The sequence below is a fragment of the Salvia hispanica genome, chromosome 6, assembly GCF_023119035.1.
Source record: "Salvia hispanica cultivar TCC Black 2014 chromosome 6, UniMelb_Shisp_WGS_1.0, whole genome shotgun sequence".
Classification (NCBI taxonomy): domain Eukaryota; kingdom Viridiplantae; phylum Streptophyta; class Magnoliopsida; order Lamiales; family Lamiaceae; genus Salvia; species Salvia hispanica.
In genome coordinates this window covers 3416356-3432907 of record NC_062970.1, presented here as the reverse complement: position 1 = coordinate 3432907, position 16552 = coordinate 3416356, and the positions used below count along the sequence as shown (strand labels likewise).

At 35.6% G+C, this 16552-nt stretch overlaps 2 protein-coding genes across 3 annotated transcripts; both read left to right on the top strand.

The window, feature by feature from the left end:
• The first annotated feature begins 280 nt into the window (after positions 1-280).
• On the top strand, positions 281-3430 carry LOC125196558 (transcription factor MYBS3-like). Its single transcript, XM_048095121.1, has 3 exons — positions 281-848; positions 2175-2383; positions 2703-3430. The coding sequence occupies exons 1-3, from the start codon at positions 539-541 to the stop codon at positions 3213-3215; spliced, it is 1032 nt and encodes a 343-aa protein (XP_047951078.1). The 5' UTR covers positions 281-538; the 3' UTR covers positions 3216-3430.
• Positions 3431-5596: 2166 nt separating this feature from the next.
• Positions 5597-13556, top strand: LOC125196554 (E3 ubiquitin-protein ligase HOS1). 2 transcript variants are annotated; one of them, XM_048095117.1, is made up of 9 exons: positions 5597-5762; positions 5891-6278; positions 6888-7022; positions 7097-7272; positions 7680-8087; positions 8237-8395; positions 9479-9961; positions 11890-12024; positions 13158-13556. In XM_048095117.1, exons 1-9 carry the CDS (start codon positions 5718-5720, stop codon positions 13359-13361), a joined length of 2133 nt encoding a protein of 710 aa, XP_047951074.1. In that variant the 5' UTR covers positions 5597-5717; the 3' UTR covers positions 13362-13556. The 2 variants fall into 2 exon arrangements, with proteins under 2 accessions (XP_047951074.1, XP_047951073.1); XM_048095116.1 differs by having other exon boundaries at positions 5888-6278.
• The last annotated feature ends 2996 nt before the right edge of the window (positions 13557-16552 follow it).

Sequence of the window (16552 nt, the reverse complement as noted above, 5' to 3'; positions counted from 1 at the left end):
CGAAACAACATCGAATCTAAAATATTATTCCACAATACTAATCCATATCGAACTTTAAATCACCAAACGAAAATGTCTAAAAGGAAAATGCAGGAAATATTAAATATGGTAGTACTACTACTATAAAAATAAGGATCATGGTGCAATAATTTAAAACTGAATGAGCACAATCAATAAATTAGGATAATCGATAAGGATTTGATGTCTCGATTTTATCCACTTGGTCTATACATTCGAGTGAGGTACAGAATATATATACATTTACATCTACAAACAAATCTTACCCATAAAACTATTACACGCAAACTCACCCACAGACAACCTCTCTCTCCTTTTCACTCCCGAGTCTCCCTCTTTGGATCAGCCCCTCTCTCTCTATATCTATATCTGCATCCACACACACCAGAGCTCGGTGTACTCACATAGCCAACAAATCCCATTTTCTATCGGATCTTAGAATTTTTTTTATTTTTAATTTAAATCAACGATCCGGTTTGTACCAAATCGAGCTCCTCCCGTTTGCATCGCTGCTTCGGCAATGACGAGGAGGTGCTCGCATTGCAGCCACAACGGCCACAATTCCCGCACGTGCCCGAATCGAGGGGTGAAGCTGTTCGGAGTCCGATTGATCGATGGCTCGATTCGGAAGAGCGCGAGTATGGGCAACTTGACCCATTACATGGGCGGCGGCGGGAGTGGAAGTGGAAGCGCCACGCCGCTAAGCGGCGCTGCTCTTGACTCTCCGGCGGACACGCCCGACCACCCCTCTGCTGGCTCCGCCGCCGCCGAGGGCTACGCGTCTGAAGACTTCGTCGCTGGGTCTTCCTCCAGCCGCGAGAGGAAGAAAGGTTTCATTTTTAATGTTTATTTTAGTTATTGAAGTTTGATTCTATTCGGTTTGGTGATTTTGCTGTTGTAATTTGTGTGTGGATCTGACTGATTTGGGGATTTACTATTGATTTTGGATAAAATTGAAAATCGAGGTTACTGCCAGAAATGGATGATGTGTTGTTGTAATCGATCGTTTTGGATGTTTTTGTAAGCGTATGGTTTTAGTGTAGGCTGTTGGAGAGTTTGGATAAGGGTTGGTTGGTGTAAGATTGAATTTCCTCTTTGTTGGTATATTTGAGGAAAACGGAAAAGGATGCTTGGGGTACCTAATTTGCATCTATCCATGTTAATTTGCTGATTTGTATATGCAATTTTGGGTGTTTCTGTTGCATGTGCTTTCATATAACATGTCTGTTGATCAATCCGATTGTGTGCTTCTGCTGTGCTATTATTAGGCTATTTAGGTTTCTGAATTCAACTGTTTGGTTGCGCCCCGGGGAGAATGGTTTGGGAATCTGAACTAAAGTGGCTGTTTTTGTCATCATCTAACGTGATTTTTGCTTACGTTTAGGAACTAATTGCGCTCTCGTGTATACGTATGGTATCTGTGTGGGTTTGGATTATGTGGAAACTTGCGAAGTGCTTGAAAAAGACTGAAATAGGCGGAGAAAATATAATAATGACTAGTTTTTTCATGTTCTTTTTTCTTACATTTCTATAGAGAATTGAATAAGATGATGTGTTGTGCGATTGTCGTACATATGACGTTGTTAGGCTTGGTAAGTGTGATTATTGGTGGGGAAAACACTCTGGTTTTTCTGGTAAGCACGGTACGACATATTCGTTATTCGTTAAATTTCACTGTCTTAACCGTTCCTGCAAATCCGTGGCTATTTTAACCTGCAAATCCGTGTCTATTTTGAGTGTCCATGATGGCTGCTTCAAATAAGGAAAAAAACATAGATGCTGAAAATGATTATATGCAGAACTAAGGTTGTCAAAATCTCTGTAAAAACAGCGGTCGAGTCACATGATTAGAAGTTGCAAGTTTGATGCTTATACTCTCAAAAGAGATGGCAACTGGGCAATGCAGGTGAGGTTTTTAGGGTTGGGGTTTCAAAGAGATGCTGAATTCGGGCTATGTCCATGATCAAATTTCAGTTTGGAAGTGTTTAACACTAGTTATTGCCATTCAAGAAGTTTGTTCTATTTAAAAATTCCACCATTATGCTTTGCTCATTGCTTTTCTAAATGGTCTTTTCCTTTTCCTTTGCCTTTTGTATTTCAGTTGACATTTATTGAGTGTGAATTTACTTCAATGTAATTGTATTTTTATTTTCCAGGAGTGCCATGGACAGAAGACGAACATAAGTTATTTCTGCTTGGCTTGCAAAAGCTCGGCAAAGGTGATTGGCGTGGCATTGCACGGAACTATGTTATGACTAGAACTCCTACTCAGGTTGCTAGCCATGCCCAAAAGTACTTCATCAGACAAAGTAATATGTCTAGGAGGAAAAGACGCTCAAGCCTATTTGATATTGTTGTCGATGAAGTAAGCCTCCTTCTTTCTTAGCTCTATGTGTATATTTACAAATTTAGTAAGTCCTCATTGACATTTAGCTATCTGCAAAACAAGATGTATGCCTATGGAACAGATGGCTCCACTTATCCGAAAAAATTATCGATCTGATTAGATAGACCATTTCGAGCTCTGCAAAAAGCCATCAATGATTGTGGATAAATATTTCTCAATGAAATGTGCTTGGACAAATACACACATAGTAGGGCTAGTTTTGTGGTTGAATTATGCTGTTAAGGTTTATAAAGTTTTGGGCAACTTATAAACTTGTTGCAACATATCTTTCAATTAGGAAGCAGCCGATAATACTCTGGTGTCAAGGGATTTTCTCCCCGTGAACCCTTCTCAAGCTGAGACACAAAGCAGCACTCCAGCAGCAGCACCTACTGCTATGGATGAAGAATGTGAGTCCCTGGAATCTGCAAACTCCAACGACGGGGACACTGCTCTGACAAACCTGGAGGGCTCCCAATATCCTTACCCCGTCATGTATCCTGCTTATGTTGCTCCACTCTTCCCGGCACCCATCCAGTTTTGGCCAGGATACACTACCGAGCCTATCAAAGCCGAAACCCATGAAGTGGTGAAGCCGACTGCTGTCCATTCGAAGAGCCCCATCAACGTCGACGAGCTCGTCGGCATGTCCAGTCTGAGCTTAGGAGAATCCATCGGCGATGGTGGCCCGTCAGCCCTCTCGCTTAAACTCGTCGAAGGCTCAACGAGGCCGTCTGCGTTTCAGGCAAATCCAGCTTCTGGCACTTCAGGCATGAACTCTAATAGTCACAATCCAATCCATGCCCTCTAGAATGGTGAAAAAAGAACATGTTGATTGTGAAGTGGGATCACTTTGAAGGTCTCTTTGTTAATAGAAGAAGATGATAGTGTTTAGAGTGGTTTGGTTAAGTTATAATTTTATTTGTTAGGTTGTCATAATAAGTGTGTTTTAGGAAGGATTAACTCAGCCTCAACTTTGTAGACACCAGAAGACTTGTTTTTCAAATTATTGAATCTTTCACAGCTTCTGATTGTCTTAGCTTGGAACATAAATGTGCATAATTATAATGTGTTAAATGTATTTGATATGTAAAGATTTGAGTTTTGTCTACAAATAAAAGAGAAAAATGTTGCTTTGTGCAGAAGGAGAATAGTCAAAAAAATGCTTTGGAAAGACATGTTTCAATATGAACAATACGTATGGTGTGGGTTTGATTATAAAAGTTGACTAATTCATTGCGTTTGGATGAGGTCAAATTGAATTTGAGGTAATCCAAATCCCACCTATTTGTAGTTTCATTTACTTATTTTTGGGTCCATGAAAATCCAAATCGCACCAAAGTTTGAGCTACTTAAATTTGACTTTCATATTGTGTAGTCGCGGTCATATAATCTGATAAGAGTAATGGAGTAAAGATGATTGATGATGGATCGAGCAAAAGAACATAGAAGAAACAAACTCTACTCTAAATAGGTAATGATATGTTTGCTTAAATGCAAATTATGAAATAAAACAATAGGCGCTTTAATAAGAATTTAATATACTCCACTGGCTATTTCATCGGTTTGCGATTACACACGTCCCATTTTAGAATTTTGGGTCGTCTTTTACTTGTATCATTTCACTTTTACAATAATATAGTATATGGTAAGAGCATACGCAACGTTGCTAAAATTTTACTGCCGCATGTGTAGTTGTTAAGCATAGAGCTGCGACGGGCAACCCATGTGCCAGCTCCGCGATGATGCAAGAAGAGTGAGCCAATTGTGGCTCGTCCAATTTTTTCGAATTTATTGATTTAAAAATTGGAGCGGGCGGACCACAAAAACTTAAAGTGATCCACTCAATCTCCTATCCAGTTAATCATCAGTCCGAACACGATTACTCTTCGGAGAATGTTTTGGAAAAATATCTTTGATTGCTGTAACGAGATATGGGTTGAAGGCGCTATCAAGCATACTAGTTGTATGCTTCGAGCCCACTTCGAGAGGGTCAGTCCATAAATCTCGAAGTTCTAGACTATCTACAATAATATTGAAGCCAAATGCATGATCAAGTCTAGCCAAACGAATATACTTCAAGATGCACAAAACATCTTCCGAGAATATATTACCCAAGGACATGAGGAAATCAGGTATTGCTGACTTAGATGAAGGTGTGACACTGCAAGAAATGAGGGAAGATATCGAAAGTGCTTCTCAAGATGCCCTCTTCAAGTACTACCAATGATGGTGGCTTGCTAACTTTGTTCATTGGTGGCTTGCTAACTCTGTTTTATCAATGCCATGACCTGAGACTTGTCTAGCCTCAACGAGGAGCATATCGAGGAACAGAAGATGTTTATTGCTACCCGAAGGTCCAATTATCCATTTTTTTAGTATATAATTTTTGTGTCTTAATATACATGTCATGATTAATCAGAATTGTAAATAACATAGAAAAAATAATAAATATGATACTGAAAATGGAGATAATCATTTGATTGCTAAATGTATGTCACTTTTAATTAATGCATTTCAATAAAACTTTGATTTATAATCAGCTAAAATCACGTATGATACACAAAAATATATATAAAAAATGCATTTCTATTACTCCATTTTGTAAAAGAACTTGCGGTAAGAGGATCGATCTTTGTCCAAGCGTGGAACAACTTTAAATTCTTGGGTCTGTTGTATACCATCATTCGAGGTGCCTACAAATGAACATGAGAATAGTCACCAAGCCTACCGATGGATACCCTTGACCTAATAAAAAAAATACTCCGTCCATTTCCTAAAAATAAGAAATTTGAAAACGACGCAAATTTTAATGCAAAATTGATAAAGTAAGAGAGAAAAAGTAGTGAAATTAGTGTTAGTTGCGATGTCCATTTTCTAAAATGAAGAGTTCTTATTTTTATGAAAAACACTAAAAAGGAAATAATTTCTATTTTTAAAAAATAGAAGGAATATGAAATTTGGTCAAATTATTACTTAAATTTCGTAAATTTCAAATATAATAACTTTTATATTTTTTAATTATCTTATTGATTTGAATTTTGGTAAAATTATGTGTATAATTGAAGAAAATTGGTAAATTGAATAAAATAATTGAGTTAAGACAAGTATGTACGTAATTAAACAAAAAAGAACAATTATAAAAAATTAGCATAAGGTTAGGGCGTAAAATTGAGCTCCTTATGATTTTAAACCCTGCCACTGGGTTTCTCCTCTCTCTCTTTCAGTTGCAGTAGTAGACTGTGGGAGAATTCCTATTACCTGTGCTAATTACCTCCTTCAATTTCTTGCTGCTTTCAAACCCTCTCAACTAATGGTTGGTCGGAAGTTCGACGAACCCACCGCATCTCGCACCCAGGTATCCGTATTTCCCGTATTCATTTCATTCTGCTTCTGAATTTGCTTGCGAATTATGTCGTTTTTTTGTTGTTGCTATTTTGCTCTTGTTGGAGGTTGCTTTGATACTATTTGCTTTGATTTTAGAAGGCGTTAGTTCGTTTGGCGTCGATTGATCCAATCGATTTGTGCAATGAGGCTAAAGTAGAGCGGTGTAGGGCAACTAGGGATTTGAGAAGCTGCGGCCGCAATGTACAAAGGATTCTTAACCCCTGCGGCCATGCTGCTTTGTGCGACGAATGCAGTCAAAGATGTGAGGTTTGCCCCATTTGTCGAATGTCCCTGCCAAAGGGGGGAAATGAGCTTCCCCTTCGCCTTTATTACGAATGTATTGAGGCAGGTCTTATTTCTAAGAGGTTTGATGATAGATTGAGAGATAAAGAGGATACTGCGAATCAACTTGTTGCTGATGTTCAACGCTTGTATTCGCTCTTCGATGTCACCTTGGAGAACAACCTAGTTTCCTTGATTTGCCATTGTATCCTTCAGTGTTATATATGTGTTTTTTTCCATTGTTGTATGTGTATCCTCTTTTGTGCAAGGGCTTCATTTCTGCCTCCTCCCATCAATATCACTGAAACTAACTTTTGCCGTAGATTTCCTTCAGGATGTGCTTTTACTCGCTTCTGTACACGCTGTAGCATAATTTTTCTGGAAGTATTATCTTTAAGGGCTTTGCAAACAAAAGTTTTCCATGTTCATTTTATCATGGATACAAACAATTTAGGATTTGTAAGTAGTTGAGGTGTTTTGAATTGTTATTTGTTACTCCATGTCTCCATTCTCTAAAGCCATAGCACTATATCACATTGGATGGACCCAAGGTTTAAGAACATTGTTGGTAGATGAAGTGTGATTTTTTTTGGTAAATACGGTGTTTAGAAGGTTGAAATATAAAGAAGAGTGTGGGGACATGTTCTGAAAAGGAAAGCTCTATACTTCTGGGAGACACCATATATTAATCGTGCTATAGTTTTTTGGGATGAATGGAGTATTTGACAGTTGAAGAAAAGTGGTTTGATGATTATCTTTTATCTGTGCCTTAGTTTTTTTTCGTTCCATGTTTCTCCTTAATAGAAGCATACAGATATTACAGATGTATGCATGGATGAAAGTGCTGTATCAAGTGATCCTGTCACTGCACTTTTGCTTGACGAGAAGGTTGTCAAAGACTGGTGCAGGCGGACTTTCGAAAGTATTTTGAAGGAACTCAATGCAATATGTATCCTAAAGTTTATCTATTTACAAATTATGACAGATGCTACAAGTACTAGTGAACCTTAACATTCATAATAGATAGTCAAACAGCATCAGAGATGAAAAATCATTTAAGTTCTCTCCTGAAAATTTCTTCAAAGCTAGCAGGCATGTCAAATGTTCTTGAAGTGTTGGAGTCTTCATTCAGAGGCTCTATTTCAGTCATGCTTCAGGACCTTAATCATCTTCAAGAGAGTATATTGAAGACAAAACAGGTAAAAGTTCAAAGTTTCCTGATTTGTCAGCTCTATATTTTCTAGTTATTGTTTTATGTATCCATAAGAATCTGTTTAGAAGATTATATGTATATTAGTGTCAATACAGTATAGAAAGTCACGGGCATAGATATTTCTGTTGCATCTTGTCTGGTTTCTTGGCCATTTTGTTAATTGTATACCTAAATTTTCACAATGGTTTGTAATACCAAGGCTGTTTATGTTTGCTTTAATACTTGTGCTACACAGCTAAATTTCTTTAACAAACTATTTTCTGAATAAACCTAACAAGATGCATGATTCTGTGTGATTTAAGATTTTTAATTTTGAATGCCGGTCTTGCTGAATCATGTCTTCCAGTCTTCCTAACTGAGATTTTAACAATAATTGCCTGTATCAATTTACAGCACTTGGAGATCATGGCTTGGTGCATTAGACATCAATTTTTGGAAAATGTGAGATTTAGATTTTCTGATTTTGCATCATGGAGTTCATCTGTTCGTGAAAGGAAATCTGCAGCAATTTACCGAGCATGGCCTGATTCAGTTGCTGGTATCTTGGGGTCTGGTGAACAAAGTACGTCTAGCCTCTTTATTGAAGATGCACTTTCAAACCTTGAGACGGATGAAGGATACGGTCAACAAGGTGAAGGGGAATTAGCAATTTCATCATTGCTGGCTAGTGTGGGAAATTTAGTTTTTCAATCCAAGTTACAGGGATTGGCAGGATGCTACCCTTTTGAAAGTCTCCGAGTTGCTGTCGACTTGCTCTTTCTACAAGGAAATTCTAGTTTGGTGGTTGCCAAGCAAGCTATTGTATCCTATTAAATTCAATCCAGCTTGTTTAAATCATTCCTCAGTTATAAATTACTTTTTGCACGAAGTGAAAAATTGAAGACAACTTCATTAGATTTCTCTTTATTTCACATAAGTACACTTGTGGCATTCCTTAACCTGTTTTGCAGTTCTTATATTTTCTCTTTGATCGGCACTGGACAATCCCTGAAGATAAGTGGAGAGACATTGTTGATGATTTTGCCGTCACATTTTGTATAACCAGGCACTCATTGCTGGAATCTTTTGTCTTCTATCTTTTGGATGACCACACTGATGAAGCTTTAGAGGTAGACAGTTATCTTAAAAGTCTCTTTAGGTTTTATTATTTTCTCTAGTCAGCTACTGAAATGGAGTATGTAGGAAGACCTGAATTACCTGATGATGTTTCACCATCAGAACAGTTGAGGCAATATTGTGGATGAATGTGCTATTTTTTGTGGTTTGTGCTGAATATGTTTGAATGTGTGTCTGCCATTTCTATCATGTTCTTTTCTGGTTCTGTCATTCGTTGTTTTTGACTATATGCTTGTTGTCCTTCAAGCAATTATCTGCTAGTTTGAATATTTTGCTTTGGTTCTCATGTTTAGAATGACCATTGTATAACAGTGACCCTATGGCTTTTACTTACCTGATTATCACTTTTTTAGCATGTACCACAGTACTAAATTTACTGAGCGCATCATAGAAATAATTTGTTTTTATATGTACCTTGTTTGAAAAGAAAGAACAGTGAAGAAAAGATATAAATATGGTAGACCTTTGATGTCAATCATTGTAGCTAGAAAGCATGTTATTTGTGAAATACAAGAAGCATTGGCTAGTATTACCATTAAACAGTTCTGTTGCCCCTCGAAAATCGAAATAATAAAAGCATTTCCTAGGCCAAACATTTAGTTACATAAAAATTTGCAAGCAAAACAATTTTTAGTTTAAGAGCTTTATCAATTCAAGGTCTAAAAGTAGCTAACCTAAATGATACTAAAAACTAGTATAAATTTAGAAACTGAACGTTTAAACCCATAAGTTACAGACTCAAAAGACCATATATTCTATATTAATTTGCAATGGGAATGCTTAATTATTTATCTATTTAATTTATTAAAGAACACATTATCATAGTATTTTTTTCAAAACTACATGGTAGTCTTAGACTGACAGTTTCAACAGCTGGGGGCTTAAACTCATAGTTTTCATCTTTCAAGTTCTAGATTGATTCCTAACCTATCCATTGGATCCTAAATGATGAAATGCCTAGTTGAAGTAGATTTCTGTGGCTGATATTTTCACAATCACTGTGCTTCATGTTTGTGTCTTTTGCTACTTTGATATATTCACGTTTTACTAATTGTTTTCACAACTTGTATTTCTAGGAAGCATGCCGTCTCCTTCCTGAAATTGCAGGCCCACATATCCATCCTAAGGTTGCACAGGCACTGTTAGAGAGACAGAATCCTGATGCAGCTCTAATGGTACTGAGGTGGTCAGGGCGAGATGGGGGAGCAACGTTAGTTTCAGTTGGCGAAGCTGTCACTGCTGTTCGGGTCCGGGTAGAGTGTGGACTTCTGACTGAGGCATTCATGTACCAGAGGATGATTTGTACGAAAGTCAAGGATAAGAAACTGAAAGATGCTTATGATGAAGCAAATGAACAGCTTAACAATTGGCTAATGTGGTTGGAGATTTTGGTCTCTGAGATTTGCTGCCTTTGCATTAAAAGGAACTTAGTGGATCGAATGATTGAGTTGCCTTGGAATGCCGACGAGGAGAGATATCTTCATAAATGCATGTTTGATGTAGCACAAAATGACCCTACATCAACCATGGGAAGCCTTCTTGTGGTTTTCCATCTACAGGTACTTGTGCTTGTTTATCGTTGACTTTGTAGTTGCAGTTTCTATTAGTCTCTGTTAGCTTATCTTGGTAATTATATCGGCAGCAGTCACCATTAAAAGACAACAGAGTAGTTTCTACAGAATCAAAACTTCCAGTGTTTTGATCTTTGCATTCTATCGTTCATTATTCCTATCCTTACTTGTGATTGATAATACCAGTAGTTCTTACTGAGTATCCATAAAACCTATGCTCAACTCATTATATAAGGAGTCCTCCTTGGTTTCAGTACTTGAAAATTTATTCTGAAAAAGCCTATGTTTACTAAGTCTGTATTTTAATTTCTTGTACATGAGGCACGACCTATCCATCAATTAGTTATTTATTTGTTTGACACTCTCCGCATTGAAAAGTTTGATATGAGAGTTTAAAACAGTTAAGTCATCAGGTATATGGCATGGTTTCTCCAGTCTCAGACCTGCACACATCTCTGTGGAGCTGTGGGGCAATCTAAAATCATTCAAAAATGATTGTCATAAGAGTCTTACCTTCTACCTAATATATTTTCACTTTCCTTTAGCTGACGTTCCTTTTGCTCATTAGTTAACTTTGTAATGTTCTCTAGAATAATTGGTGCATAAGATAATAAATTAAGGCTTAAAGCAATTTACATAGAAAATCCCGATGATGAAAGAAGAGTTTGATAGTATTATATATGCACCTAGATGACCCACCCTTAGAATCTGTCTTAGACCAATGTCTGGTACTGATGGTGAACAGGAAGAAAAGTGATTTAGTCGTTTCCTTCTAACCACCAGTCTTGTTTTGCATCTGAATAAAGGTGGTGTATTTTCTTTATTTGGCATGGCAAAATATTCAAAAGAAAGGGGTGGCACTCCTGATTTAAAATTTAAAATTCTCTTGCTACTCCCTGTTTGAAGGGATTGAAAATAATACTGCAATGGCTTTGCCCAACCTCCTGGAGAATGCTTCTACCTCTATTCCCTCTACTTTTCTGTTAAGTCCATACCTTAAATGCAGTGCTCCAGTTACCTTCCAATCAAACAGTTACTTCTTTATGCTCTTTTTTTCTTAAATATAATGTTAAATGTTTTACAACATAGTCATCTGGTATTCGGATTATTTTTAAAATAACACAATCTGTTTGGAGTTTTGGATTGGAATTCTGATTGCCATGATGCTTTGCCGCAAGCTGAGCTGAGAAAGTATGGTTTATTTGGCACTGAGAAGCTAGTTGAAACATTCCAAAATGGCGTAAGGCTGAAGCAAAATCAAACTAAATCATGTTGAATCGTGTTGATTTATAGATTTGAAGTTAGTAGTCAAATATAGTGCAATTGCATTTCCCTTGCCTGTTTTGAACAAGTAATGTATTGAGTTATGCTATAAGGGACAAGGCTTTTAGTTCTTTTTTTTATAAAAATAAGTTTCCTGTATCAATTAAGATAAGTTTGACTTACGCATTTCATGGGTTGAATGCTTATATCTTCAATAATCTATTCTCAAGCCATGTTGATGTTTTAACTATGATAGTCTTCATTTGGAGGTTAAAGATTAAAACATGGGATTGATGCTCAACATAAAGATAGTTTAGGAAAATGTTAAAAGATGAAGGCCAAAATAGAGTTTTTGCTAAGAAAATAAAGGAAGATTCAGGCGCTACTCCTGCGCTGTCTAGGTGGGTGCTTTGTCTGCCAGGAAGGGCAGCTAGGCCCCTCACTCCCCTAGCCTGCATTTAGAAACATTGATTGCATGGTTTATTTTCCAAAGAATTATGTTCATTGGTTTGTGTTCATTAGTTTATTCAGTCATTAGATCTTGAGTGTCGAAGACTCTTATTGGGTCTATTTCCGATCTTTTCCTGCCATTATGAAGTCTTTTCATGAAGTAATTAACAATCACTCATGAGTTTCATTATTACATGTTGCAGAGATATCGATATGTTGAAGCCTACCAAGTGCACTCTAAACTTCAGACTTTGGAGGAAGATTTCATCTCAAAGCATCAGAATGAAGAAATGGCTTACAAAATAAAATTATTGAATCATTGGAGGAAGACATTGGTTGTAAGTTCTCTTTATTATATAACTCCTTTAATAGTACAAAATGATATCTGTTGTAGCAGAAAAAAAACTGCAATTGGTTTACTTGAACAGAAATGCTCCATTGCTCCATCACATGTCATGGAATTTATTTGGAAACAGATAATCAGCTAGGACTGGTATCTGATTGATAACTGAAGGTTTCTAGAACTTTTTTTTATCTGTCTTTTGGTTATGATATGCCAAATAGTCAATTTGCTACTACTTCTGATTGATGTAGAGGTTAATAATCACCAAGAACCTTTCACAATTATTATAAATATTAAATTACTAAATATTGTAAAAGGTGGTACTGGTAGGTACTATGTAGTTAGATGGTAGACTTAGTGCCTGATAGGAGCCTAGTCAGGGTTAGATGCAGCATAAACATTGTTAAGCACGGCCTTGCCTTCTCAGGAGACACTGGGGGCATTCTATGGCATTGATTTTACTTTTATGGATCTATCTCAACCTTTAACATAGTCTGGTTAATAGCAGATTTAGAACAATAGAAGAAAAGATTCCTATAATTGGTTTGCATAATCCATCGATTTCTAGATGTGGTTTGACTATATCTGCTTATTTTGACCTGGATTATTACCTACTTAAACCTATGCTTCTGCTCGGACAAAATGATGAAAAGAGTCGCATTACCAAATATTAGAAGCACTGTTTTAGGTTAAAATGCTTACATGAAAATTAAAAAATGTGATCTCTAAAAACAGTTATTAGTGAACCATTTCCAAGAATTCATAATCTATACATACTTACCTAGATTCAACAAACTTTGAGATGTCCATCCATCTCATATTTGGATCTCAGAGAACATATCTTAGTTAGGCTAACAATATTTGCTGGGTAGGATAGGTGGCTTCAACTCTCAAGTCTGTTTCATTTTATTATTTTTATTAATTCTCACAATAGCTCGTCTATTCTGATGGAGCAGCATTTTTTCCTGTTTCATACTCGTTCACCTCTTATCATATGCTTCTCCCTTTGGTCTTGCGCGTGTCCAATAGCTTACACAGGTGGAACTGGAAAGTTGTCCCCATGGACTCGGTGGTTGTATTATTGTTTTCCAATTCTCAATGTAACCATTTTTTGCTTTCCCTTTGCAGGACCAAAGTGTTGATTTGTTGCCGGATGTCCTCCAGCAGCAACTAAAAGATGGAAAGTTGCCTGAAGCTGGGGTGTTTAACGGCGACCAGAATATTCCACCAAAACCGAAACCTCCAACAGTGCCGGAACCAATCTTAGGCAATTTGTTGTTTAAACTTCCCCAGCAATGGGAGACCAATGGCTTTGTACATCATCAGCCTTAATCAGAATTGCAAACTTTGTCTAATATCGGTATGCAAATTCCTCTTGTATTCTTTGCTCTTGTTACCGAGACTTTCGCGAAGAGACCATGTCGACACTCTGACTGCAGTTTTGTATGGGATTTAACATTTTGAAGATGTTAATCATGTCTGCAACACTTGACATTTCTGATGTTACTATATTTTCTCTCTTTTTTATTGGTGTCTGCAACTCTCAATACACTACCGTATTGTAGACATTTGGTTAAGTGGCCCAAATATTGAAAGACCCAAAAATCAAATTTCAAGAGTTAATGATAATAGTATTTGGCCCATTACTTCAATACCACTTCTTACACCACAAAGTAATCAGTCATAAAAATGTAATCGAGCATGTCACTTAACCCTTGTGCAATTTAAATTCCGACTTTAGAAATAAAATTCACATAGGGACATGGTTCCATCACACATCATACACAATACACAATTAACTTTCATGAAGCTATATAATGAACTCAAAATAATAAATCATTTCAAGATAGGCTATAGATTCTCTACAATTTTAAACAATAAAATCAGTAACTTCCATGAAACTATATAATAATTATTTCAGGAAAGAAAAATAACAGCACAAATTTCATTCCAAATCATCATAAAAAATAAGAAAGAATCAAGAAAAGTACAGAAAAAAATATTAAAGGTGGATAGCCTCTCATCATTTGGACAAGGAAATCATTAGGTAGTTCGAAGCAATCATAATATTCTCATAAAAACGATAATGACCCACTAATTAAATTAATATGCTCCTATATACTCATGTTAATCATTCCCACAATCATACCTATAATATAATACTACATATATTATATACTACTTTAAATTGCATATACAACATTACACATATTTTCATGGATCTGAAAGGAGAATCAGAATATTTTAAGTCAAGTATAATAATAATAATAATAATAATAATAATATAGACAAATAATACTAGTTGGATTATATAAGGGCAAAATAGTCAAGAAAAAGAGTTGGGAACATTGCACGTGGTAAGCAACCTAAAGTTGTGAAGAAATGATTAATGAAGTAATTAAAGGTGGGATTTGAAGTAAAGATTGTGTAGTTAGGTTGTCAATAATAAAATCACATGGGCCAGCTATGCACTGCACATGGCCCAAATATCTGTAGGCCCGGCCCGAATTTCACACGAATGTGGAACAAAAGCTGGCCCACTCAAAATCCGAATCCTTCTTTCCTGGTGATACCCTCCACATGCTACACCCACGTGTGCCTCGTTGACTGGTCTCATTTTCTTGTAATATATTTGAAGGAAAATGGTGAAAATATAATTATTTTTCATATCTTGTTTTGAAAAATAGATAATTGAGTTGGTGTGCGAATCAATATTATGAGACGTTTTGGTTTGATAAAGTTTATTTTATGTCCTAAAAATATGAGATAAAAGGATTTTAACACTGCATTTAAATTATACTACCACATTTTGTTAAGTACCAACTAGTTATATAATACTATGAATTACTTTTGAATGGCTTTGCTAAAGATGAGAAGATTCGAACTACTACGAAGTTATTTGTCCATAAGATTTCTAACTTGCAAAATGAGTTGAGTAATTATATAGTTTCTACAATTGAAAGGCTAATTGGCCGTTAACTCATATACTAGAATTAAATCTTGATTTTTCCATAAACTATAATATTGATGACAAAATATAGGAACTTTGATAATTTTGATATATTCTTTGAATTTAAACCCACCATGTCAAAACCGATCTAATACCAATACTTAGTTCAGTCGTATAATTAAAATTAAGTATACGATTGCTAGCAAGAGTTACAAAAAAATACTCCATACGATCGATCGAAGCCACAAAAGTAATTATATATATAATGCTCAAAAGTTAAAAAGTACATTTGCATCATACTTTTGAGCACCATTGTATGTCTTTGACTATAAATTCTCAACAAATTAGCCTTGATTTTTTTTTTATTCATTTAGTAAACTATAATTAAGATTTATTTGGTTCAGTTTTCATTCTCTTCGTTTCTGTTTTCATATTCAAACACATCTTAGAATCATTGAAACACAAGAACAATTTATTCTAATAATTACATCTCGTGCAATTAATTATATGAGGCAGCTGCAACATCATATTGTAATTTAGATCACCATTCATCTTAGACTCGAATTATAATTACGTTATCCATTTTAAAAGTTGCAAATTTATACCCAACTTAGTTGCAATTAATTAGGACGAACGTCCAACTTTTCCGATTATAGAGAATCGTAAATAATTCAGCAAAAATTAAAGTCTATTCAAATTATTTTCATCCCAACTCTATTGAGCCGTGAACATTATTTAGATTCAATGTGATTTTTTTAATGATTTGAATTACAACTACCTAGAAGGGCAAAATAGGAAAATGATAATGAGATTTGGAGCATTGACCGGCTCATGATATGAGGAATGTGGGTTTGACCAGATGTGCACGTGTGGGTACACGTATGCTACACGTGTGCCATGCTGTAGTTGGGCTGTTGCTGGTGGAGCCCACTTAGGATGCACATGACTCTTAATAATGTTGTTTCCAACTTGTTATTCTTAATTAAATTGAGATTAACTACCCCTAACTGCATATGATTAGCCATTATTGTCTCTCAATTTAATTAATCTCATTATTTAAATAATTATTGTATGAACGAACTGTACTTGAGGCTCGATTTATGGAATCTTCACACTTCTTCATAAATAATTACATTATTTACTAGAGTGAACTACACAAATGGTACCTGGACTATGGGTTTATCTCGCCCATAATCCCTGGACTTTAAAAATATCGCCAGTAGTCCCTGGACTAAGGGTTTATCTCGAAATTGGTCCTTTTGGCTTTTTTGGTACGAAAATACCCTTTGATATTATTTTGGGGGGTTTGGGCAATTTGGTCTTTTTACACTTTTAACATTTTAAATCTGATATTATTTTAGTAGTGTACTAACTTTGATATTATTTCAAAATTATCATTCTTATTCCATTTTGTTATCCTTCACTGAATTTGTTTTTTTAATTTCAATATTAGATTTAAGTTTACAAAATTTTAAATTTTATTTTTTAAATATCAATAAATTTTTTTAATTATAAAAATTATTAAATAGAAAAAATTAAAATTAATAGTTATAATCAATATTTGATAGTGTAT

Bases quoted from the DNA above. Each gene is read 5' to 3' on its own strand.
- LOC125196558 (XM_048095121.1), top strand. From the start codon at position 539: ATGACGAGGAGGTGCTCGCATTGCAGCCACAACGGCCACAATTCCCGC. The intron at 849-2,174 runs GTTTCATTTTTA...TTTATTTTCCAG, and splicing joins CAGCCGCGAGAGGAAGAAAG to GAGTGCCATGGACAGAAGAC. The intron at 2,384-2,702 runs GTAAGCCTCCTT...TCTTTCAATTAG, and splicing joins TTGATATTGTTGTCGATGAA to GAAGCAGCCGATAATACTCT.
- LOC125196554 (XM_048095116.1), top strand. From the start codon at position 5,718: ATGGTTGGTCGGAAGTTCGACGAACCCACCGCATCTCGCACCCAG. The intron at 9,962-11,889 runs GTACTTGTGCTT...TACATGTTGCAG, and splicing joins TTGTGGTTTTCCATCTACAG to AGATATCGATATGTTGAAGC. The intron at 12,025-13,157 runs GTAAGTTCTCTT...TTCCCTTTGCAG, and splicing joins ATTGGAGGAAGACATTGGTT to GACCAAAGTGTTGATTTGTT.